We start from the raw sequence: 26,421 nt of genomic DNA, 5'->3' as shown, positions 1-26,421 counted from the left end.
GACGTACAGTTTGAGTCAGTTCCTCCTCCGTGCTCTGGTTGGTAATCTTGTACAAATTTGAGTGGGTCATGTTGCTATGGTAACAAAAGCCCATCCGTTATGCTGCAAAGTGGGACAGTGCTTCTAAAACAGCACACAGAAAGCTTCTTTTTTTTTTTATATATATATATATATATATATATATATAATGAAGTAAAAGTCCCAGTCAGAATATTAAAGTCTGAATATAACTAACTTCTTGGTTAGCTTCAGGCGGCTCATGTGCTGTATATATTTCAGGAGAAAGAGAGAGCGAGAGAGCAAGAGAGCGAGCGAGGGAGAGCGAGAGAGAGAGAGGTGGGGTTGCCTTCCGAGCTGCATGCTTCTCTCAGCCTACACAATTGCAGACACTGTAATGATGTTGGATACGCTGTAAGATTGACTTGAACTGTGATCTTCTGCTGAAGGACACACAAAGTAGTAGGTGAGTAGACCTCACAATTTTTTCCAACTCCAAAATTACATTTCAGTCAGAGTGATAATATAGAGCAAATGTTTATGACTTGAGAGCCTGTGAATTGAAGCCTGAGGGTATTCAGTCCCGAATATTTTCATTGACTTCAATCATGGTTTGTGGCATCTCAGTTTTAACTCCAACTAACTAATTGTAATCACCCTGTGAACATACACAAGCACGCGTGCACACAGACACACACATACACCCACACATACACCCACACATTCACATACAGACAGCAACTGATGTGTCCCTATAGCAACAATAATCTGGAATAAAAAAAAAAAAATTCAATCAAAATACAAATTAAATGAAGAAAATACTAGTTTTAGTGCTGCAAAATCCTTTGACAGACACATGAATGACTATTTTGTGCTTGTACGGAACAGAAAATGGATGGATGGCTAAAATGGATGATTGGTCTATAAATGTGGATGGAAATGTCATTAGTCTCATGAGGGAAGTAAAGCAATATTATTTGATTGTAGATAAGCAAAATGCTCTTTTTTTTAAATTCAATGAAATCATTGTTACCTTAATTGTCTCTTGACCTGATCAACCTTTGTAATTGTAAATTCTCCCAAATGCAAAAGAGAAAGTTATGTCTGCCTATAAACACACATTTGGGATCCATAGTAGCATGTATGCAACATGCATGAGAAATAAATCAATTTTCTACACTTTCATACATGCACTGATATCAAATATACATGTTTTGACTGTCCTACAGAGAACTCGGGGGGAAAAACATGTTGGTCAAGACCTGTGCTGTTGAGCTAATGTGTGAGCAGTTAATCCATCACAGATCAGATTAAGGAAAGGACGGCGGGGATTACAAATAAGGAGGACCTTGTCTGAATGGAAAGGCAGACAGGGAGGTATTGGGGTCACGTCACACGTATCGGAGACTGCCTAAGATCAGGGACAGTTCAACCAGAGATAAAAATACCTAAGCTTTACTCAAACTTTCTTCACAGATTACATGTAATGAATCGGTGTACTTAATTGGTTTCCATCACATTTACAGAACAAACAATTAGCAAATTCCAAAGTCAATGTGTTGGATAGGCGATTTATGTTTTTTATGAGCAATATGTTGTAAGCTGCTGACATTGTCTCACTGTGTCGTCTCACTGCTAGCCAAGCAGCCTTAGTATTTTTAGCCCCGTTGGATCAAACTGCCGTGGTGCCAACAGGTGGACAAGCAAACGGCGGCATGACCTTTACGTGCAACAACAAATACAATTCTCTTTCATTTTTCAGCCGCTTGGCTTAAGATATTGATGAACAGTAGATAGTAAAACGACAACATTAAAATACTCCAAAAGTGTTGGTCCATCGGTTGAGTGGATGGATGGATGGATGGATCGAAGGACAGATAGACAGATTTGTGTCCAAATGACAGCAAAACTGTTCAAATAATTCACTCATAATTTAAAATTCTCTTTCAGATAAATCATTGTCTTGAAGCCCATCATGGAAGAAACAGACCTGCTAAAGGAACGTCTTCAGGCAATTACGGTAAAGACTACAAATATAGTATTTGTTTTGCTCGGTACTTATCCTCGTGAAGTGCACAGCAGTGTATCAACTATATGCGAGGATTCATGACGCAGCCAGAAAATAAGGACTAAAAATAAACATGTAGGTGTACCTTTGGAAAGGTGGTGTCATGAACATGCAGAACATTTTCCTGGTAGGGAAGAAGAAGGAAAGGGAATATATGTACAGTATTTATTTAGCCTCAGAATTATATTTGTACTTGTACGAAACTTTAATATCAAATGTTTTTGTCAATACTGACAATTGTCACATATATCAAAATACATTCATTTCGCAATAATTGTGAAATGATCCCAAAAATACTAATATTCCTAAATAATGGATTGTTAAGTAAAACTCTACGTCTTGCTCAAAGACTATGAGAGGATTTTCCTGGTTTAGTCGTCAGTGGTTACAGACAACGGTATCTTTAACACAGTCAATGTCAGACAGGTCTATAAATACTAGGAGATGAAATTAAAGAGATCTCCTTTCCCTGGCACGTAGCGCCACGCCGATCCTGAATCCAGGAGCTAATTTCAGGCTACAAAAACCCAACCAACATCCTTTGCATCATTGAAACAAACATGCCTTATTTTAATAGCATTAACAGTTTAGAAGGTCAAATTGAAAGTTGTAAGCTCACACAGATCATTTTTGGGGTTATTTATGGCGGTCAGTTTTCAACTGTCACCTCAAGGTTGAAGACTTTGACCTGACGGGAACACAACAGGTGTAAACATTTGGTTACACTTTCCTCAACAGGACAAAAGGAAGATACAGGAAAATATTGCCAAGAAAAGAAGAGAGATCGAGGAAGAAAAACTCAAACTCCAATACATAAAGGTGACAAATTTTAAACAAGGTTTATTTTGAATATTCTCCTTCTATTTCTATGATTTGTAATTGTGTTTCTTCATTATATTAACAGAAAAAGTCTGTGAGGGAGCAATGGCTGATGGATGGTTTAAGTCAACAATCTGAGGAGGAGCAGGAGGCAATGAGGCTTCAGGTTCAGGATGAACAGCAACAGAGCGATGAGCTGCAAAGCAACATTGAAAAGTAACAGCATTGCTCCTTTATATACTTTATTCCCAAACACATCACAAATTTTTCTCATTGCTTGAGTTCAGTTCATTTAGACAGTCACTTACCTTTCTGCCATCTGGAAGTAGTATGGTGCTTGTTTTTTATGAATGCACCAGAAGATCCGGAAAAAAAGACTACGACACTGATGAGATACACTGCCAATTGCACAGATGATCAGGCTGTGATAAAAACCTTTACAGCCAGATACGACCCAAATCCCCCCCATGTGTGCTGAAGTGAGCAAGCTAGCAAAGGTCTGGGATGCCACAAAAAAAAGAAAAGGTGATAAAGCAGCCTGCTGCTTAGCAAGATCTGCTCTCTGCAGTGGGATTTAATCAGCAAACAAAAATATGTAGGGAAAAAAAAATAAAATCATGTACACTACATCATGGCTGTTTTCCCAGAAGGAAGCCTCTAAAAACGAAAGCCAAAGAACAGATTGCTGAAGACAAGCAGACTCAGGACTTTAAGTACTAGAATCATGTGGTCTGATGGGGAAAAAAAATAATAATTATTTCAGATTTTATGTGGCTGTTACCAGATGAAGAGTACAAAATGTGTGCTTATCAGGGGGGGGGGGCATGAACATCCTGAACATTCCCTGTTCTACCCCCCAAGCCCAGAAATTTCAATCGAGACCAAAAAGACTAATAAGCAGTTTCTTCCTCGCCGAGCCTTTACCCCACAACCACCACCCACCCAGCCCCGTGAGATGTGGCCCAGATCAGACAAGCTTGGTTTTTCAATCCAGAAAATACTGCATATGGCCTTTTCTTTACATAACAGAACTTTAAGAAACCTTTGTCAATGACACGTCACACTCTTTTGAATTTGCTTTCGGTGCATCTACAGACAAAAATAGGGAGTTTGGTAAGAGACAGTGAAAGAGGAAAACAGAATTGACATGAAATATTTGTCTTGTGGGATGTTACTAAAACCATGATTGTTTTGCTCATTAGGATAGAAAAAGAGATTGAGGCCTTAGAAACAGAGGAGCTCAACATTTCTGCCAATGAGAAATTTGTTCTAAAGCGATTAAAAGAAGTGGAGAGGACACCCGAGGACATTATCAAGGTAGGCTGGAAGAACAATTGATTGCTTTCTTGTTGGCTTGTTTTGCTGCTGATAACAAAATGTTGTGAACTACATTTTTCTTTTGGCAATAACAATCATAACAACCATGATAATCAAATGATTCATCATATCGGACACTCATTATCGGAGCACTGTGACAGAAAACATTGTATTCCAAAGTAGTAAATTACAGTGAGAAAAAAAATACCATCATTGATTAGCCCCAAAACAAATCTCAAGGGAGACGTATGTATGTCACCTAAAGCTGAAAAGAGTAGTTGTGCTCTTTAAGGATTACAAAGTTTGCCTGTTTTTTTACTTTATGAATGACACAAAATATCACAAAATCATGCTCTTGTTTTTTTTCTGTATCAAATAGCTGCAAGCAATCTGAATTATTGATGTTGCGCAAGTGAGAAAATGCTTTCCTTGACACTTCTAGCTTGTGAAATGCAAATTACCTTACCTCTAAAGTCTAACGAGCCAAGGAATATAAGTAGAATTTTACCTGACTTCAGAAGCAATTACTTGTGTCTCATCTAGATCTCTTTATGGCACGCCTGAAATTTACTTGATAAAGAGAGTTGTGTCATCTGCATAAGAGTGTGGTTCAATCATGGACCCCTGCGGGACGCCATGGCTAATACAGAGCGTTAACAACTATTTTGTTTGTATGCACTTTTTGACCTAGTTCTCTTTCTGATCTACTTAAATCATTTACTTACACAGTGGGTGTGTAGTGAGCATAGTTTAATATATGTATGCATGATTTACTTTTTGCTTGTTGTATGTCTGGATTCCAACAGAGTGCAATAACTGACACACAACTTCAATCTTGCTTTGCACAAAAAATATTTTTCATTGACTATTGTTTCTCTTGTGATGTGGGACTGCTTACTTTCCTCATTATTTTGATATTCAAGTACTCTGTCTTCAAATGTAGGAGTTAAGTGCCGACTTCCACACAGGTAAATAAGACACCGAGGTTAATTGTGTGTTTGTGTGTTCCGATTAGTTTGTTTGTAGATAACATAGCGAGTGTGAGGATTTACCCAAAATGATTGCAAAATATGTAATATTGTATATCTATACAGTTTATATCATCTATGTCCAATGAGCTTCTCACTAATTGTTGGATAATTGTTCTTGAGTAATTCATAATGTCTAAAATGACTAACAGCATGATTTGGATTTATTGCATCTGGTGTTTTAATATTGCCTGAACATTCATTTCATCATTTGACTGCTGGGGGATTTTTGCATCTGCGCGTGTGTAAACCTTAAACCTAAGTCAATGTTTTATTCTTTAAAATATCTTTATAATCGTTCAAATAAATCCAGACGCAATGGTACTTGCAACAAAAATAAATAAATAAATAAATAAACAAATTAACTAAACCAACTCAATCACCTCTGACATTCCTGATTTTTACCATATATTCAATAAATGCCTTCTCTTTAATCATTTATTCTTTTCAGTTGCTAATTTGATTTTTTTCTCAGATACGACCCACCATTCTTCGTTACGGCCCCCAGAAATTCCATTACTTTCCCCGAGGACATCAGCAAAAAGTCTGAGTCAAAAAAGTGGTAAAGGATCAAATACGGTCACAGACATGAAACATGCACAAGAGATTTCTCATATAACTATTAATGTCATGACCTTAGCAAGCTGAAGTGATCGCCAGTCCGGTCCATCACATTAAGCCACACAGTCACACTTATGGATCATTTCATTGATTCAAAAATAGGCGTCTTTGTGAGCTGTACTATTAAAATCTAAATTTCTTGAATATATAGAGTGGTGCCTTGAGATTGACAATTTCAATTCATTCTAAATCATGTATCTCAAGGCCACCAGTGTATTGGTCGTTCAAACAAAACATCTAAGACCCTCATTTTGTGCTTTTCAGCAACATTTGCAATGGAGATCAGTGTGGAACTTGATAAGAGAACAGGAACAAGTCAAGTGGTCTCCACAGCAACCATTAGCCCCGAAAACATCCAGGAGAGAGGTTTAAAGGTGTACGATGATGGACGCAAATCTATATATGCTTTAAACCCCGATGGAGGCAAACTTTCCGTAGATGATGAAATGACATCCAAACAGGTAGAAGAGCTTCTACGACAGGCCACAGATGAGAATATACCTCGTGATCTGCTTTATCATCAACCCGTCTATTCAGTTGCTTACACCAGATCGAAGCCTCCGAATAAAGGACAAGTGCTACCGAAAAGCCAAATGCCTTCACAGCCAGCCATATCATCCACCCAGCTTACTCAAGAACAAGTAGAACGAAATACCCCTGCACAATTCTTAAATGAAGAACAAATGACGGTGTCTAACAAGCGCATTCAAAGCCGATCTGAAACTTTGAGTCCACGGATTTGTGCGAAAACTGCACAAGGTCCTGAAAACAAAGAAACTGTGAACAGTCCTAAACAGGAACCTGTTGTCACAGTCAAAGTCAGGTTGGAAGAGAAGCCAACGTCTTTACAGCTTGTTAGCACAGATATAAGTAGGTCTTTGGTGCCTGGCCATCAATGCAAAGTTGATTCTTTGCTAGAGAGTTCAGGCAGAACAAAACCGGAGAGTTTTGCCTCGACAAATGTTTTCAACACCCAAACAGGAGAGCTGGACTTAACACCCATCACCATGATTTTTATGGGCTACGAAAACGCTTTGGATGAGGACGATACGGATTTCCAAGCGGAATTGGTGACGGTGGGATGTAGTGACGATGAGGAAGAAGTCAATTATATTGGAACCAAAAACAACGGGGAGATTCTTTCATACCACCCCGAAGGATACAAAAGCAAAGTATTCCAACCTCAAATGGCAAAAATCTACAAATGTATGAGTGGAGATGACAAGACAAACCGGAATCATTTAGGTCTGCACAGGCCGACATTCATCCACAAGTCAAGAAACAAAGAGCAAGTTTAAAATTTATGAGCGTGTGAGCAATCAAATGATAACAATAACGAACAAATAGTCCAGTATTAAATGCAGTTTTACCATTCTGCTAATTAAAAAAAAAAAAGATTTCTCAACTTTCAGGTTGAAGGGCCATGAAACTGTATTACTACTGAACGGAAAATCTATTCCTTCTGCAAAGCCCTTGTCCCTGGTTGCTTTCTCGTTGTTTTTTTTTGTGTGTTTTTGTTGCATAATGAGAAACATGAAAGGGTGGGGGAGAGATGGAGGTGGAATTTCAATTGTAATTCTCGTATCAAGGGTAGAGTTATATAAGTGCAATTTCTTGCAATACAAAAAGCTGAAAGAGCTGAAAGAGCTGGGACTTTGGGTTCATGTCTGTATGATTACTTTCAGGAATAGAAATAACCAGCTTTTTATTAGCTGTTGTTGATGGAGCCCTGACTAGCAGATTTGTGGTCATGTAGTTATTTGTTATTTATTTTATTGTACATATTTATTATTCAATAAAAAATATATTTGACTACCATTCTGCAGTTTTTTTTTTAATACACTTAAATAATGATTCACTTGACTTTTAGGAATCATGGGTAATGCTTGCCTCAAAAACCATTTTCTAACGTCTTATAAAGTTCACTGTATATTTATAGATGTAAAATGCTTCAGAATTTCAATAATACCCCGCAGTCTAATTTTTCCGCTGATTAGCTTTTGTAGCACCAATGTCATTAAATCATGGTTTCTTAAGTGGTGCAAATGAGGCAGGTGGTTCCTCTGAGGAGGAGTTGTGCGTTTGTGTGCATGTGTGAGCACAAAATGGAATCGGCTTTTCCTTGTGTTCATCAATGGAAGCCGAGTATTGGTCGCCTTTCTTACACCCATTTCACTAGCCATCCAATCAGTGGCTGCAGAAGCCAGGCAGAACTCTTAGTATGATGCTGCTCTTGGAAACAGAGCAGTCTTGTGCATGAGCCTGCCACTCTGTCTCAGGTAGGTCCATCAACGCACACACAAATGAAAAAAAAAAAGTTTTGATTTTGTAAGAATATCCATCCGGTGTGAAATATGTAGCAGGACTGCCGGCATTGAGGTTTGCAGATAGACCTGACGGTGTGCTGTCGCAGGCTGCATGTGTGAGGGGAATCTTAGAGTGATTTCTGCAGTGACTGCATTCGCTTTGAGGTGGGAAAAAAAAATACAGGAAATTAATGATCAGATCAGGATTTTTTTTTACATTGATTATTCATGAGTTTGCTGTTTTTCTTGATTTGGGGGAATACATTGTGTTACCTGACTCAACCAACACTATTTGATTTTTATATTTTTCTTTTCATGTATTTCATGAAGGGGCATTTTTCCAGCTCTCTTTTAATTTGAATAAATTTTAGTATGAGCTACACATTAATCAAGTGGCTCCTGATAGAAAATATATTATTGCTGCATAAGGGAATAAACCACATTGTATTAAAATTTCTACTCGGGTGTATATTAAATTAATGTTACCATGACCATTAAAAGTGGAGAATCATATGTTATGCAAAATTTGGTAGAATTGAAAAATAGGACAACAAAATGTATGTGACCTAAGTATAATTTTCCCTTTGTCAATTGCAGCAACAATCCTAGCAACAGCTCCAAGCCAGAAAATGGAAACAGAGTTTTTCTAATTGAGTTGTCTCAGCGGTGTTGATACTTAGTCCTCTCTTTAAAGCTGTGCAGCTTGCTTACTTCACACACATTATGCAAGTACAATTTCTATCAAGCTGTGGTAGAAGATACTTCTCAGAGAAGTGGCTCAGTGGGGTTTTTGCGCTTCACATTAGGTCTTCCTCAATTTCACTAACCAGAAACCAGAATGCTGAACCTTCAAAACGGCTGGTGATGTAGAGCGATAGAAATCAGTTTTATCTTTCTTTTCCTCATTGGTCTGCTCTGGGGTGAGTTTCCTAAATGTTCCGGGTGATATTTTGTGTGATTTGCAGAATGCAACTGTCCCCCGTGATTTGGTTTGTTGCCATCTGCGGCATCATTCATCGGTGAGGGACTTTGCATGACTTGGAAAAATAACATGTAGGTGTTTTGTTTGGCTGTTTTGTTGACAAGGAAATGACAACAGCTCTTCAGTTTCTCATTTAAAAGCAGTGAATTATGGTGGCAGCCTGACCACAGTATTACTCCTCAGCTACAGTCCACTGATGAGTTAGCGAGTGGGTGGTGGAGGAGGAGGTGGCGGATGAGAAGTGAAGTGAGTGTCACTTCTAATGGTTACCATGGCTACTCAGTCCGTTACACGTATGTGTCCTTGCAGGTTGTTTTGTTGTGTGAGTGTATGGAAATGTGTCACTTGAATTCATTCCAAGCTTCCTTCATCTGTGAACGGGATCGACCAGTTGGATGAAAATGGCAGGGGGGAAAAAAATAAGACGATTACAAATGATGCCAGACTTTCACACTTGTTCTGCTGTCTTGTTAGTGTACTCGTCAAAGGAGTTACGTCGTTTGGAGGCATTGTTACAAAACTACATGTGAAAACAAGTTCCATTGAAATAAAATCAACACTGTGGATTATAACAGGAGGGAGGAATTTGTGTTTGTGTTGCTTGTTTACAGATAATCCAATAATACATAACGTTTAATCATGGTATGTTTTGGTCGATATTTTCCTATTGATTGATTTATTTTTTTCATTTTTTATTAATTTATGATTTATAACTTTAGAAAAATAAAACAGACAGGTTTTCTTTTTAATGAGCATTGCCTTAAAAAAATCTTCTAAGACCATTTTGTCAAGTCATTCGTATTTCTAATCAAAAAACAATGCAACTGCAATTACCTTGGGATGTTGCTATGTTGGGGTGCACTAGCCAGGAGTTAGTGTGAGGCAAAGTGCATCTATAATGAATAATGAGTGCTCCGGGATACATCCGCTGTGACCCTCCGACAATGTGTGGGAGGGAGGCAGACGCAGTCCTTGTGTCTTACGTAACAAGAAATGTAATGCATCAAATTCTGCTGCCTTCATACTTGTGATCCATTTTGTCTTTCTGTGGATAACCCACTTAAAGGAAATAAAGATGCAGCAACATCTCCCCTCTTTCCTCATCACACACCCCCACACATGAACCCAGGCGCACAAACAAACACCTCCGCCGCCACCCCCTCCTTTTACACCAGAAGTCTTTCTTTGCTTGCCACAAAGCCTTCCTAGAAAAATTCATGTCTACAAAATCATAATTATCTCCAAGGTTGTGCAGAAAGGTTTTCTTTTTGGAACCCCACAACTCACGTCTTCTCTTTCTTGATTTATACAGAAAGCAAATTCCGAGACAGAGGCATCCCATGGGCAAGAACTAGACGAAGGTTGCAGCAATTCAGAGAATCACAACGTTGACGTTGTTACTATGGAAACCACTGAGCTACCAGAAGTGGAGATGGACAACAGTGAGGAAGTCACTGCAACTGATTTCAGTATTGATCATGAGCAAATCAGTATTAATACAGACCCGTCGGATTCCAACAATGAATCAATTTCTAGCTACATCTCAACCGATCTTCTAACCAGCACTACCAGTGTCTTGCCCGACTGCCCAGAAACGGTTGATTGCGATGACATACCGGTCCAAGAGGAAAAGGAAGTCATACCATTGGAGGAAGAACATGAGGAGCTCAAAAGAAATGAGTCCATCACTTCCTCTGTGTCTGATACACTCTCCAGTGCTGAAAGTGTTTATGAAAATGAAGCTCATTGTAAGATACAGGAAACAACTGAACAAGAGGAGGAATTAAAAGAGCACTGTGTAATACAGACAGGTTTCGATCCATTGAGGCCTCTTGAAATAGAAGAAACATTAGAGGTAGAACAAGACGCATACCTGGAGCAATCTACGGATCTACAACAATTCCTGGATGAGGAAGATGAACCTTGTAATTATGCCTATCACAGTTTGGTGGTCGATGACGAGGGGGACACGGAGGTCCCTGAAAACCTTTTGGAATCACCGATTCCTGAAGAAATATTACTCGAGCAGAACATTCCAGAAGATGCTATGTCGGATATATCAAACGAATCCGGTCGTTATCTTGACCCCGATGAAGTGGATGAATGCTTACGAGTGGAAATTGCCGCCGCTTCCTCGGATAGTGACACAGATGAAAAATGGAGAACGATATTTTCTTCTTCTATAAATAAAGAAGACGACGACTCCTATCTGGACAGCCTTCAGTTAAGCGCACAGGAGCTCTTTGTGCAGAAAGTCGAAGTGATTGACGATCAAGACCAAGACAACGACCACTATGACGAAGTCCAACTCGACATCCCGGAGGTCGTAGAAGTGCTAGAACAGCCAGACACCTCGTCTTGTCCTACACCCCCACAAGATGTGAAATGTATCTCTCTGAGTCTCCAAGGTCTGTCCAAAATCTCCGAAGATGAAAATGAAAATGGCAAAGATGATAGTAATAATCACAACACTCAGGAACAAATCTCCCCGAACTTGTCAGATCCAAACAGGAAGATACCCAAAGACTTCTGCGTGATACAAGAGACAACGAGTGAGAACGTTAGCACGGAGCACGTTGACTTCCAGTTGGCTCGTAAGCAGTGGCGGGCAATGGAAGAACAAACCAAAAACAAGGTTGTCATACCTTCAGCCCGACAGCCCAATTTCCATTGCAGCCACAGTTGCATGTACACGCCGGTCCGAAACATCGAAAGAACTAACAGGAAATCTCAGGATCTGGAAAACTTGACTTTACTTGGAGATTATACACACACTCAATTCAGCCCGTGTTCAGAAGATTCCGGCTTAGACGATTCCAGTTACAGATCTCCTAATGATGATTTTGAAACCCCAGTTGAAAGGGAGATTCGTATATCGATGGAAAGAGAGGAGAAATTCCGAAAGGAGAGAGCTCTGTCCTGTCTGGGCAAGTCTGCGAATACTCACTTTAGCAGCCCATCCCAAGGAATGCCAAGATCCATTAGCACTCCGCTGACCCCGTCATTCATCATCACGTCCTCTCCCACAAAGGAACCGCTAAAAAATGAAACCAACGTTATCATTCTTGATCCGAGTAGTGATTTCAATTCCAGTCCCAGACACGGCGAATGGTGCTCCGAGGATAGCGGTTCAAATCTGATCATTTTAGAGACGTCCAATCTGATTATTCGAAGCGCTTCAGACTTTTCACTCAACAAAGCCTGTGAGCCCCAAGAGAAAATGTTCATGAGCAACCCCTTTTTCAAGCTCAGGTCACGAAGCACAATGTCACTGGTGGATGAAGAGATACAATTGATGAAGCAAAGAGAGGAAGAGCTGAGGAAAGAGAGGGCAAGTCTTTACGGGAAAGGCAGGTTCGGTGATAAAAGGATGCTGTCAAACAATTTGGGTACATTGTCACTGGATAATTCAGGTAAACTATTTGTCCATATATGATCAAGGTTTTTTTTTCTGCTTAATTCAATGACATTTTTTTTTAGCTTGTCTGCCAATGAAGTGCAAGTCGTCGCCATCATCGCCAATGAAAACACCCAAAATGGATCGTTCAACTTTATCCTGCGATCATAGAGTAAGTTACATTGATGATTTATTCCTCAACATTATTGAGATTGCAAAAAAGTAAAAACAGATTTGTCAATGTTGGTCATCATAAATGATGATTTGTCTTTGTCAGTTTCCAGAGGGCTACGTCGCAGGAAGACGCAAGAGTGCCATGGCTCTTCGCTGGGAGGCAGGCGAGTTTACTAAAAATGACTAACGAGGAAATATGAAGACATAAATCGTGTATTCTAAGTGTTTAAGATGCCGTGTTGCCAATATTCATCTGAATTTTGTGATATGTTTCAATATTGCTTTGGGCTAAGAAAATGCAAAATAGTTCAAATGTATGTCGCTGCGCTTTAACAATCATACAATATAAGGATGTGCAATTTTCTTGGATGACTAAGAGTCCAGAAAAATAGGAAGCTATAGCAATTTCATTTGAGCAATTTCTATTATAAAAGAATTCTTCTTAAAACACGTGGACAAAAGTATCGGGACAGTTTAGGCAGTTTATGTTCCTTGCGTATGAATGCTCAAGTGCTCATGAATGCTCATAAAGCCTCAGTTGTTCTAATATTTTTGTCCATAGAGTGTAAAAACTTCAAAGCAAGCACGCAATACTTTTTTTTGCATTTGTATATTGTTTAACAACTGTATTGTTTTCCACTGGATCATTCATCTGATCTAATCTGAAGATGAAATCATTACTTTGTGGAGAAGGAACAAAATCCAGAGCCTTTGGTGCAAAAAAAGGTTTCGGTTTTTGAGGCAAAGATGGACGACATAGGTGTCATGAGGTCAATGTCGGTCTTGTGAAATTACTTTGCCACCTGTGCTTGCTCACCTGAGCCCTTGTGTTAACCAATCAGCTCCTTCCAACCCTTCGTACCTTCTTCAGGTGCTCCATGTTTTCTCATCAGTTTGTTTCCTTTCAGTCCTTGTTTGGTTGTTGTCCGTCTCACCCAGTTGCTGCTTATCTTATTATTTGTTGTTTATGTCTGGCCTTGTCAAGTGCTTTATACCCGAGGTCCCCAACCACCGGGCCGCGGACAAAAAAAAAACATTTATTTTTTTTATCGACGATCAATTAATTCAGGTCAAGATGCTCGTCCCTGTCACGTATCATACGGAGCAGATACTTAATGGTGAGTTTTATTTTGATGTGTTTTTCATTATAAACGTATTATTTATTCATATATTTATATAAAAGCCAGTCCACAATTGAATCGAGTTTATTGTAGTTTGGGCACGTGACTGGAATCAAGTTGTGTCAAGTGGAGTCGGGATACTTTACATAGAAGAATAAAATGACTTACGAGGAGTAACATTGCTTCACAAAAGAATATTTTACAGTTCAGCAAGAAACAGGCTCTGTATTTTGTCCCTTACTGTGCAACAAAATCGTTTTTCATGGAGTAATTCTGCAAACAGACGATTAACTTTGCAACGTGTGTGAATGTAAGACAAATGTATTGTTGAATTCAGTCTTTGTTAAACCACTGTTGCTATCTTAAATGTGATATATATTTATTGACATATTTTGATGTTGCTATCATATAGGCTGATTATGCCACTTTGCTATATATGACTGCCCACCCAGTGAGCTGGGTGGCATAAATTCTTAAAATAAGCAAAAACATTGTGACAAAGGCTTTGCTCTAATGTGCCATGATGTTGTTTATTTATTTATGTATTTTTTTAAACCTCAAAGAATATAATATATGTGTATATATTTATAGCTATACAGTAAATTAATCAATAGGAGAAAATCAAAACTGAGAGCACTTAAATGAGACAGTTTTTTTTTTTTAGTATGGTCATTTGTGGCACGTGAAACAGACACGCCAACAGAAAGTCAAACAGCCACTCAGCATCAACGGTGCAGTTTAGATATTGGATTTGTATCGTGTTTTAAAAAGTGTCAACTGGCTCGCTGTGAAGACCGTCAGAAAACGTCTGGGTGGGTATTTTGTACATTAGCCATACAGTTATGCCAAATTTCAGACACATTTTTAAAAACTGGTAACTACTAAGACATCATTTCTGGACTATAAGCCGCTACTTTTTTCACAAGCTTTGAACCCTGTGTCTTATAGTCCATTGTGGCTTATCTAATGGAATTTTTATGATTTTGTATGATTTTTGCATATTACATATGGAAATTAAAGATTAAAATATCTCCGGTTTATAGTTTGTTGCGGTTTATTTATGAACAAAACAGGATTTTCCCCGAATTTTAACTGTTGCATCTTATATTTGGATACGGCTTATAGTCCAGATATTACGGTACTTGGTTGTTGGAGTCCACACTTGATGGGTGGGGGGACATTAACTCCCAATTATTTGTAAATTTTAATAATATGTCCCTTTAACTTCTTCCCTACTTTGAATCAGTGGTATTCAAGATATGGAATCCCATATATTTTTTGTGGTCGTTGCTTTTATTGTATTTTCCAACAGCTTCAACAAAAAGCAGCCAGCTTGGTGTTTCTTGGCCTCAGTGTCAACTTCCTGTGTTGTTTCACATGTCGGTTCACTATACATCTCACAAATTGCTTGCTAATGTTTTCACATTCCGTTAATGTTTCCTGTTAAGGATTTTACTGGGCAATGCTTGGACATTTTCATGATTGCCCATGCAAGTGAGACATTTGTGACAACAATAAAATAATGTAAAAATCATGTGGTTTCACTTGATCCGAGTTTCACGTGAAAGAGCTTGTGTCCTTTTGAAATGTTTGCCAAAACAAATCATTCAAGGCTGAGAAATAAGAAAGCAAGGCATAACTGCGTTGTCAGCATTCCAACACAACGATTGGTTGACAATCAAGCTGTTTATTTTTACAGTACTGCATAAGAATGCATGACATTTATGATCCTGCCCACACCCGGGTACGTTTATTCCCATCCCACTCATATGATTGAACAGTGAAACCAAATCTAATCCTTTTGGAATCCCACTGGGATCATATTACCCATGGCAGTTCTGATAAATTGTCTTCTAGATGCTTTTGATTTCGCTCCAAACTATATTCTCAATCCACAGTGGCAGAGAGCACATTGGAAATTCAAATTCCACAGCAGCAATACAAATGTGGAAGCACAAATCGCCACATCACAAATGCAAATTCCTCACCATCATGATGCAAAGTGGGCTGCATTTTGACAAAGAAGCAACCTGAAGGTTGAGCACTAGTTATGAGAAGTGAACTTTACTTTCCCCACCACTCGTGCATTAACATTTATTATTTGTGTAAAATGAATAAATGAGATGAATAGTCAGACGGATCCAGTAAAGCTGTAAGCTGTGTTCACATTAACATTATTCATGTAAATTTAAAAAATAAATTTCTTTTCAAGTTCAGTAAATTCTGCACTAAAATAAAAATCAAGCCATTGTGCAACTCTTCTGCCACCGTCTGGCTATAAACATAACGGACCTCCTGTTGCCATGACAACAGTCCTCTGTTACCTGGTGATGAAGCAATTCAAACATCAGACCATAACAGTTGAAAGTGATGATAGAGGGGAAACAGAAGGATTTTGGAATTAGCGTTATTGGCTTCTCAAAAATGAGATATGAAGGAGTCAATAATCAGACTTGAGGAATTGTGTAACATAATTTTAATTAATTTAATCTCAGCCTTTGTACAACTTTTCAGTTCAGTCACTTCACAACATGTACAATATGGTGTACAACGATGTATCACATACGTAGAGAACCACATCGTTGATACGTAGTTTGGTAGGTTACTGGTGGATACGGATCACAAAAAAAAAAAAAAAACTATTGTGCACAGCTTGTCTTAGTAGCACAAAGGAAAATGGTTTGCAAGTTGGAAGGTCACATTAGATTTGCATGTCTATTACTGAGTACACCTGTAACTGTTTTCAACTCATGAGGTCTAACGAAAAATCTGGCACTGTGAACAATTGGCATGACTCAAAAACACATTTCATCGAGGAAATATTGAGCGGAAAGAACAGATTTGTTGACAAGTCGGCAAGGAGCGGCACAGTTAGAAGTTCCAGTTCCAGTACTTATGAGTACCACCTTGATTTCTATCAGTAAAGTTTTCCCAATTTCCTTCATAATAAATAATTTCCTATACCGTCTACGTATTATTTCTTAAATGGTGTCAATCTGCTGATATTGTGCCAGAAAGTCGAACCTTTGCGCTTAGGTTCCTCGGAAATGAAGACGTGCTGTTGCGGTAAGGCCGTGGGTAGGGACGGGTGTTTCTGTTTCAGAACTAAGTCGTAGTAGGGTCTGCTCACCACTGAGGAAACAAGATTGACAATTTGAGGGCATGTATTCAATTAATTAAGCCGATTTCTCAGTCGAGTGAATTACAAAATTGAAATGGATACCTTTGGGTTTCCCGGATAGACAGCTTTTGCAGGCATTTAGAATGGCCTGTTTTTTCTGGTCATCAGTGAGCGTAAAACCTTTTAAAGAAGAAAGGAAAATAGTCGGTTAGGCAATATGTACATATTTTTTCTTCAAAGATAACATCAGACCTGTTTCCCGGTCGGTCTGGACCCGCCTCCTCTCTTCAGCGAGCGCTCGAAGCCACCTTTGTTTTTGTTCAGGCTTCTTGGCGCACAGGAGGTGGACTTCATCACCAGACAGTGATCGCAGCTTCAGGGTGTTTTTTACGCTGATGTTAAAGTGATTCTCCTTGCCATCCTCAACATCTATCACCTCCATGTGGTCCATATCCAGACGACCTTTATAATATAGCATGTCCCGACGCAAGAGATCCTGTAATGATAAAAATATGGTGGTTCTTAACTGTTGGGTCAACAGCCCCAAATTTAGTTTCAACAACTGACCTTTTTGCAATACACTAGCTGATGGTCAAACAGGAAAAACATTCTCTGTTGACTCCTGGCATGTGGCAGAGACAGTTTGGTCAACTCTCCAGAGAAGATGAGATCAGAGCTCCTGCTTAACACATCTGCACCCTGCAAAGAAAGAAAAAAAAAAAAGTGCCATGCTACTTTATCCGAATGTTCAGTCTACGGGGAATAAAACCAAATACCTCCCAGCCCTCTATGGAACTCTGCCATCGGGCGATTTTTTCAATATTCTCCAGACGTCGTTTCCTCTCGTTGATGAGCCTGGCTACATTCTTCATTGCATTTAGAGCAGCCTCCACATCTTTATACTCCCTAATTACGAAAACAAGAGTAAGCAGTTTGTGTTGTTGTCTTTTGGTGAGCTTGACTACGTTTTCTATCTGACCTAGGCGGTATATAAGCATCTTAATGGCACAGATCATGTTTGCAGTCACCTGTGCTGCGGGTTGGTATATTTGAGCAGCTCGGCTAGCTGCAACGGATACTTGCAGATCTTCTGAACCGGCGTGAGCAAGAATCCATCCAGAGAAATGTCAATCATCTTCTGGAGAAGTCGACAGGCCTCAAAGAAGAACACGTACTTGCTCGCCTTCATAAGCAAGGAGAGCTGGATGCAGGCGTTGGGATGATTGTTGCAGTACTCGGAGTAGATCTGAAAATGTACTTGCTGCGTGCAAGATGGGAGGATGAAGAGTTGGATTTGGCTGAGGAGTTGAGATCATTTCATTTCTCAACGTGTGTGCTTACGTGTTCGAGGAAGCAGCAGCCAATCTCACTGAGGTGTGGTTGCTCCTTGTTGTACTTCTTCTCAAGCATCTTTAGGAACTTCCTCTGGAACTTGTAGATGTCTTCCACGTTGCCAAAGATGGTATGAAGCTGCTCTTCTGAGAACATGTCAGTCCTCTTGCGGCACTGTTTGATATAACCCTGCAGGGGGAAATAAAAAATTGTAAAACTCAGCTTAGCTCGGAGGATGATTTTTCTGAACTGACCTCACAAATGTCTTTAAGGTGCTTGATGTAATCTCGTTCTGTGCTCATGATCTCTTTGATAACATTTGCCCTCATCTGCTCTTTGCCGGGCAATCCAGGCCCCAAGAACATTCCTAGTTCAAGCCATTCTTTGCTTCCGGTGGACTCGTCCACCGATAGGTGAGCTTTGAAATCCTCGGTGGGCTCATCCTGGTTTACACGCAACTACCAAAGGAAGGGGAGAAGAACATATTCAAACATGGATGTGAATGCTAAATGTTCAGTTTACAATTTAGTATGTATGTGGGTTTTTTTTTTTTTGGCTCACCCGGACAAAGCAGGCCGGGAACCATCCCTCGTTGTCTACGATACGACCCCACCACCACTCTTTGTTGGTGGCGTCCACGACTTCGATGACATCACCGGCTTTAAAGCCGAGTTCTTGGTCATCCATGGTGACGTGATCCCAGAGTGCCTCGGCGTACACCACATTGCCATCGCTGATAAGCTGCGGGGAAGCATCGCAAGATCGATTAATCGTCCGACCGATTTAGCAAATAAAACCCCGTCAATTAAAGCTGAATTGTTTCATTTAAAATCGGTATATTGGAATCATAAAATAACTCTAAAAATTAAAAGTAGCCTGAATTTTTAATGTGACTTGGTAAAAAAAAAAAGAATGACAAGACAAATAGCTTCAAACTTTTATTATTGTTGAAATACATCAAAACAAGTTTGAAATGAATTTAAGATTCCGCTTTGTCATTCACACAAGCACAATGATGTATCTCACATCTTGAAAGAAAAATAAGCACATCGAGTTGTTGAGCCCGAGACAAGTTAGTAAACAACAGCATATTTCCGAGAAACATTTTAAATGCTTTGCAGCGGTTCTTTCGTGTTAAGAGTGCCTATTTGCCGTGTCTTAGAAAAATTTCTTGCAGGTTTTGCTTGGTAAATAAGACATCGAGGTTGGCTTTTGAGGTGTGTCAAACAAATTCCAGGACTTATATCACAAAAGATCATTTCTTTTTTTTTGCAACCTTCTCTCCCACACTTTCATGCACTCCTGAAAGGATTCTTGGGTGGTCTTGCGCTATTCTGTCTTCACGGCCATCCACGGCTGCTCCAGTATGATGATGTTTTCTCAGCCAGGAAGTGTCAGATGCTCAAAACATTAACAGGCGCCTTGTCATGGTGAAGCAGCTATGAGTTGTCCCGCTGCAACTGTTGCCTCTGAATATAGCAAGCGCCGTAGGATCTCATTTGTTGACATGCATGCTGGTTGATCATCTGACCCACATTGAAGGGCAAAACTTTGTCCTGGAACCTTTTGAGCACACCTTATATGTTACCGTTATGCTTTGTCTCATAAAAGAAAGGCAAATGGACAGAAATAGGCAGAGAAATTGGTTGAAAGTGAGTAAACATGAACATGTTAGATCACAAGATGGCAGCAAAGCACTTTTATTTCTGAAAGAAACTCAAATGAATTCAGAATTCAGTGATGCTTTGAGATGTGAGCGCATTGGGTTTTTTCTGAAAAATTATTCTTTGCTTGGCCAGTCTTTATCTCAAGCTAGTAATAGTAAAAATCTGAAATACTAGAGCACTTCAGATGCCAACCACGAGATGGCGCAAAAACACAGTTCTCATATTAGTATTCCTTGCATGTTATGCGTAGTTTTTTTTTCCAGGACAATGCTGCAATTTCTCTTGTGAAAATAATTAATATAATTAATTACAATTATATATTAATCTTAGTAGCATTAATAGTAGTAGTTACCATCCATTCCAATGGGCGAAGACAATTTGTAATGCAAGGGTGGTCACGGAACGAATTAAACTCTTATCTCAAGGCACCACTGTAGTTGAATGGCACAAAGATGCCATAAGATGCAAGCAAAGCACTACTTTTGTCTAAATGGAACCCCTCAACTTGCTACAACATAGTTCCTTGGCACCACGATGCCACAAGATGGTGCCAATGTAATACTTTGCTTTGTAATTGCTTTGGCATGGGTACAAAAACAGCAAATCGGTGAGTTTTTCAGCAAATAACAGTGAATAGGTTCATAAAAATAAAAAAAACCAGATGAATTTGGGAGTTTTAACAGTGCACTCAGTACTCCGATTTTAATACAATTCCTCCTCGGCTCTGCGTAGTGTTTCTTTAAGCTGATTATTATGAGACTGTTAACAAAACATTTTTTTCTGTTTTTAGCAGCATGGATCAAAACAAATATCAGTGATGTTGAGCATTTGCCAGTGAAAAGAACGTTACATGAACAGTATAGGCAAGGTCGGCCAAAACACACCATGTGTGGGTTCATCCCACCTCAAAATAACCAATTGTCATTTTCTTCTGCCGTGTTTCACCATTTTGGACACCCATCTTCCCCGGAAGCTGAGCTTCTCAAAAAGGCAGCCGTCCTTTATCACGGACACATTCTCGATTTGGTTTTGTGAAATGCGTGAGGTGTGGTTCTTGTTCTACTGGAAAGCCAACAGGAACATGAGCACCACGTTGATGATGATGAGCAGCATCATGATGAAGAAAACCACCACTTTTTGCGTCTCTGGCGGGAGGTTGCAGCGCAGCACTGTGTTGACAAATCCCATCTTCTGCCTGCTCCACCTTCCAGAACCGCTGCCCCGAGCCATCAGTTCTGTGGTGTCCGCCTCCTCCAGCTTCGGGGCTCCACGCCTCCTCCGTCTGCTTCCCCTCAGCACCGACCCGCCACACCACACCGGGTCCTCAAGCCCCTCTTCTTGTGTGTCTTTGTCGTCGGTCCGCGACACGTCTCTCCTTTCCCTCTCGGTTCTGGCCGATGGCTCCTCTTCTTCTCCTCCTGCCACTTTGACGACGTTCACTGGAGCCCCGGCCTGCTCGTGGAGGCTTGGCGTGTTGTGAAGCTATTTGTGGTAATGCTACGTATCGACAGCCCCTCCTTTTTTCTCTCTTCTTGCAGCGCTTTTCCTTGTGTTCCTCAAAATATCAAGACATCGGGCAGAACGGGATGCTGCATTTTGACGTTTTATTCTCATACCTCCTCTTAATGTCCATCATGGGTGTATCTTCTTGTTTTTGGGTCGTCTTCCTGGTCCCATTCCATTGACACAAAAAGAATCCAAAATCACGCTGTCCCCACCCAGTTAATGCCTTGTCGAGAAAAAAAAAAAAAAAAAAAAAGGATGCTCTGTGGTCTGGCGGGAGAAGCACTGTCTGAGCCCTCCAGGATGGCCCTTTTTCCTTTTTTCGCCTTCCCGTCCTTTCTTTTGCTGTGCACACCCTTGCAGAGCCAGCAGCCAATCAGGATAGAGCGCTCGCAAGCGTACATTGGTTACCAGAATGGCTGAGGCTGCGCCTTAGCAACCCCTGAAGAGGAAAGGTGGGAGTGGGGGTGGGTTGTTGGGCAGAGAGGCATATAAATGGAGGATAGTGGAGACGAGAGCTAAACGATGAACTGAATCCCAAAGGAAATCATTTGTGCATGGGCGCATTTTACATTTAAAGTCGATGTCATGTGAAAAATGGCGTAGAAAATTGACACCACAGAGATGAATGATTGTAAAAAGAAAATCCTAACTACCTTTTTTTAATTATGTTGTGCCAGACAATCCCAACATCTTTACATGAACCCATTCTGTGCCACCAAATTGCTGAAAAAAATATCAATGTCATCAATCAATATATTTGATTACCCAAAAATGTCAATCAACCTCTACAGAGCTGCATGGGAATGTTATTGCGGTGTAGCTAACTGCAGCAAAATGAGATTATACAGTTTTATAAAAAATAAATAAAAAAAAATAGCTTGATACTCAATGCGTTTCTTTCTGGAACCTTCTTGAATTTCCACTCAGGACATTGATAAAGTGACCAATAGTGTCTATCCTTCTGTGTGCTCAGTTTGGCAAGGTCATATACCCCAAAAAAGTCCTAGGTGTCACAAAATTCACAACAAACATTGACAGCACATATTTCTTGAGGCACATGCAGTCCCGCCTCGCTGAATTTAAAGGCAATATGAGGAATGTTCATTTAAATTTTGGACATCTGTTCTTTCACTTTTCACATTCTATTGACAAGTGTACTTGATCTGAATGATTATATGGTATGAAATATGATGAATTTTAAAAGGATTTAAAAAAAATTACCTCATTGACAGCCAGCTGCTCTCCCCCACCTCCACCCGGGTGTCCAAAACAGTGAGCAGAACTGCAGAATTCTTCATATAACAAGTCTTCCTCACTGCCTAACTCTTCTCCAGACCTCGATTTGTGGGAGGCGCCATCAGGCAGAGATGCTGCAGAGTAAAATGGGGTAGATGAGACAAAAGCAAAAAAAAAATAATAATATGGCTGTGTCCAAACCTCTTGGCCTGCAGAGAACAGGTGCAATATATATTCTGATATGGATGGAGGCCTTGATAATTCAGATAAGAAAGCAGACCTAATTTTTGCACAGCTATTATTGTGTTTTATCACGGCATAATATGAAACGCCTGTGCTTGGCTTACTGATCAAAGGAACTAAAAATACTCCTGCTGTCACACCTTATCTCCAACAAATGCCTGAAAATGTGTGGACATTGTGGGACTAATGAAAAAAATGAACATTTCTTGTATCTTCATTAGCTTTAAGTAAGTCAATAAATTTGAATATCAAAACATAGTATGACCTGCTGCCCTAACAAGTTCAAATGCTTCCTGGTTTTTAAGAGCAATCACTTTTTTTTTTTTTCCACACACGGCTCGACTTGTGCAAGTCGAGGCAAGCAAGCGATGCGGAAGAAAAAACGTCCAAACGCCGGCGGGAAACACTCTAGACTCACACACTAAAATGATCTGTATGAAATGGAAACATTTCTTTGCAGTACACATGGAACAATTGCAAAAATCATTGTGCATTGACTCCAAAAGTATTTCGGTGCTCTATATTCTTTCATGTATAAAGTACATAAGTCATAATAGTATTTTTTTATTTCGATTATTTTCTTACAATGATTTATTTTTGTATTATTTGTTTGTCATGACCGTTCTATTCATTCATCTTGATTTTGCAGAAGCAAAACGGGTAGCTGGAGAGTTTGTAAAGTACTGTTAAAAAAGTAGAAGCAATTTTACAATGGAGTTCCCCAAAACAAACTTAGAAGTATGCAATTTTAGAGAACGTACAAATTGCTTCGTCTTTTGGCTCGCGGTATGAATGTCCAATGCTGAAAGGAAATATATTTTTTCAAATTTGAGCTCTCTGTCAGTAAATTTAGTCGAGGTAGAGCATGAAGTCATCCAGGATGAATGGCTTTTTTACAATGACCTATATCCTAGAGAGCCCCGTGCCTTCTTCTTTTTTTCTGATTGATGCTTTTAGACATGCTACCCTTACATCACTTAGTCTTTTTTTTTTTTTACACACAGAAGTTGCTTTGACGAATGCAAAGTGTTTTTGCAATGAGCCTACTCCTTACCATCAACACTCCTTATAATTCTTTTCTTTTTCTTAAATATTCAGCTTTGGGGCTGTTTTTATTTACCTGCAATAAGGCCTGAAATAAAGTGGAAATAATTAGGAATCAAATCACAATCAATGCTAGCATAAAACCTTCAGAACAGATGTCTGAAAAAGTCCAACTGTTCTTTCCTGCATCTAAATGTGGGCAAAGGAGGTCAACTATTGGGACTATTTTTTTTTTTTTTTTATGTTATATATATCCTTGATTCTTTTTTCTAATTACAGGTGAGTCTGGAACGATAAACACGAGTTCACTATCTGTTTGTACAAACGTTGACTCATCGGACAACATCAATCTATGAGTGTACACAGGTAAATTGACCTCTGACCTCTACTACTCTATGCTATTCTACATGAGATTCATTTTGAAATTCCTAACTGCAAATGTGTGACCCAACAGGAACACCAAGAAGACACAAACTTCACGTCAACCTGTTGCTACATGCCAGTCATTCCGACATTCCAATGCGTATGTTGGGTAAGCGAGATGAACCTAAATTGAAGTTTCAAATTTTGATATGCAATTGAAAGAGAAAGATGCATTTACCTGTGGTGGAGTGGAGACTCTCCAAGCTCCAGTACCGAGACAGGACACCCCTCAGAGTGCCGCTCAGGCTACCTTCAAATCCCCTGATACATCCACCAACCCCAAGACCAGAGTCCACCATGCTGTCCATAATTCCGCTTGTCAGTGATGCTCCATGACATTCGGACCCAGGCGACTCCCCTGAGCTGCCGCTGCTACCACAACTGTCCTTGGGCAGGGGTGCACTCCCTTCTGACGTTTGATGGGTCCGCATTTTGATGCGGACACAAACAACAAGGGAGGGAATTGTAGTGAGCAATGGGAAAAAAAAAGAAGCACAGCGGCTGAAAAAAAACGTTTATTCGGCCACCATGGAGACCGCTCCAAGACGAAAGACTAGGCTTGCACTCGCTGAGGTAAGCTTCAGCTGTCGGCTTGATTATTTCTACTCCCATGCACATAACATGAGTTACAGCAAGCCATCCTTGCTTTCATTCCGCTCTCCGCCCCTGTTAGTGTGTCCCTCTCCACCCTATTTGCACACTGCCCCCTCTCTCTCTCTCTCTGTCTCCCTCGCTCTCTCTCTCTCTCTCTCTCTCGCTTCTGCTACACTCGCTCCCCTCTCTCGTTCTCTCATTCTACAGTATAGCATGACATCACCGGGGTATTCACAGGGGGTTTCTGAGGCTCGATTATGTCAATGGCTGGCAATTGCATGTGCAGACATAAAAACATCAGCGCCAATGGCGGCTGGTGCAGACAGGCGCGCACGCATGTGTGTGTGCATGTACGAGTGTGTGCGTGCGTGCGTGTGTGTGTGTGTGTGTATGTTTATATGTATATATATATATATATATATATATATATATATATATATATATTTATTTATTTATTTATTTTTTATTTTTTATTATTATTATTATTATTATTATTGGGGTTCTTTTATGTACAGTTACTTACAATAGTTTGAAATGTGTTTTCTCCAGCCCAGACAATCCAGACCGACCGGAGTGCTCTGTGAGAAACAGTGATCCTTGAGAGACAACCGTCCAAATGCCTTATTGGGTCCAGTGGTAACTCTGGTTTTAATCTGTCAGAATACGAAAAAAAATTGTGCATGATCAATAATATAGCACTCAGTCTTTGTAAGTGTCAAACATGATAATTACCTTTGAATTAAAGGTTCCAGGTTTGTTTGCATTTTGTATCTGCAAACAATTCTGCTCCATTCTTTCACTGACTTGATTAGTGCTTGACTGCTGTTGGTCTTTTGGTAATTTGGGATTCTCCGCTGTAGGATAACCATGGTTATCCCTTGAACGCATGTCTCTGGTGCTGAACCTTAAAGGTATACAATTGCCTGACTTTTCCCTTCCAGCCATGTGGTTTTTTGCTATACACATGGCAAACACCTTTCTGTGGTTACGCTGAAGCGATAGTGATTTTATTCTTCTGGTTTTACTCTGAACTAAGCAAAAGGTGTCAGAAAGTGCAGGCTGAACCTTGAGGTCTTCAAGTCCCACCAGGGCACCGAGAGAATCCTCCAACTCTGAATCCAAAACTGGGTGGATCTCTCTTGATTTGTTATGGTATTCATAACTTCCTTCTATCGTCTTCTGGCTCAGTTTGAAGGCATTCTCACCTAAGCCACAATCTTCTATTCCTCTAGATAATTGAGTGGGGTCTTCAAGGGACTGTTTAGGCTGAAGAAGAGAAAAAAGACAAGAGTGATACTACCCCACAATCTGAGCACCATCCTAAAATATTCAGAGTATACTTACTTTTCTGTGTATCAATGTGCAGGCTGTATCCAGCACCAAAATGACAAAGTGAGTAGAAAACCAGCTTAGCACTGCTCCCAT

The 26,421-nt window shown here is 39.9% G+C and overlaps 3 protein-coding genes across 6 annotated transcripts; 2 read left to right on the top strand and 1 right to left on the bottom strand.

Annotated features, from left to right (window-relative positions):
* The first annotated feature begins 377 nt into the window (after positions 1–377).
* On the top strand, positions 378–25,659 carry LOC147041791 (uncharacterized). 3 transcript variants are annotated; one of them, XM_085939717.1, is made up of 12 exons: positions 378–463; positions 1,948–2,017; positions 2,804–2,884; positions 2,970–3,100; positions 4,087–4,201; positions 10,451–12,551; positions 12,619–12,707; positions 12,813–13,827; positions 24,259–24,345; positions 24,434–24,511; positions 24,592–24,975; positions 25,546–25,659. In XM_085939717.1, the coding sequence occupies exons 2-8, from the start codon at positions 1,973–1,975 to the stop codon at positions 12,894–12,896; spliced, it is 2,646 nt and encodes an 881-aa protein (XP_085795843.1). In that variant the 5' UTR covers positions 378–463; positions 1,948–1,972; the 3' UTR covers positions 12,897–13,827; positions 24,259–24,345; positions 24,434–24,511; positions 24,592–24,975; positions 25,546–25,659. The 3 variants fall into 3 exon arrangements, with proteins under 3 accessions (XP_085795843.1, XP_085795840.1, XP_085795842.1); XM_085939714.1 differs by lacking the exons at positions 378–463; positions 1,948–2,017; positions 2,804–2,884; positions 2,970–3,100; positions 4,087–4,201 and adding an exon at positions 8,028–8,129; XM_085939716.1 differs by lacking the exons at positions 378–463; positions 1,948–2,017; positions 2,804–2,884; ... (4 more) ...; positions 24,592–24,975; positions 25,546–25,659 and adding an exon at positions 8,028–8,129 and having other exon boundaries at positions 12,813–15,281.
* On the top strand, positions 5,709–7,182 carry LOC147041792 (palmdelphin-like). The gene is made up of 2 exons (XM_085939718.1): positions 5,709–5,791; positions 6,115–7,182. Exon 2 carries the CDS (start codon positions 6,126–6,128, stop codon positions 7,146–7,148), a length of 1,023 nt encoding a protein of 340 aa, XP_085795844.1. The 5' UTR covers positions 5,709–5,791; positions 6,115–6,125; the 3' UTR covers positions 7,149–7,182.
* On the bottom strand, positions 16,311–26,421 carry LOC147041790 (rho guanine nucleotide exchange factor 4-like). 2 transcript variants are annotated; one of them, XM_085939712.1, is made up of 13 exons: positions 26,341–26,421; positions 25,729–26,262; positions 25,520–25,649; positions 22,678–22,826; positions 18,845–19,024; positions 18,538–18,741; positions 18,293–18,472; positions 17,980–18,212; positions 17,728–17,857; positions 17,519–17,650; positions 17,204–17,447; positions 17,054–17,131; positions 16,311–16,962 (listed from the first exon to the last, which is right to left on the bottom strand). In XM_085939712.1, the coding sequence occupies exons 1-13, from the start codon at positions 26,419–26,421 to the stop codon at positions 16,805–16,807; spliced, it is 2,433 nt and encodes an 810-aa protein (XP_085795838.1). In that variant the 3' UTR covers positions 16,311–16,804. The 2 variants fall into 2 exon arrangements, with proteins under 2 accessions (XP_085795838.1, XP_085795839.1); XM_085939713.1 differs by lacking the exons at positions 25,520–25,649; positions 25,729–26,262; positions 26,341–26,421 and adding an exon at positions 24,581–25,024.

The sequence above is a fragment of the Syngnathus leptorhynchus genome, chromosome 19, assembly GCF_054491065.1.
Source record: "Syngnathus leptorhynchus isolate UIUO chromosome 19, UIUO_Slep, whole genome shotgun sequence".
NCBI classification, from domain to species: domain Eukaryota; kingdom Metazoa; phylum Chordata; class Actinopteri; order Syngnathiformes; family Syngnathidae; genus Syngnathus; species Syngnathus leptorhynchus.
The sequence above is the reverse complement of the archived record's forward strand: the minus strand, read 5'-3'. Positions and strand labels throughout refer to the sequence as shown.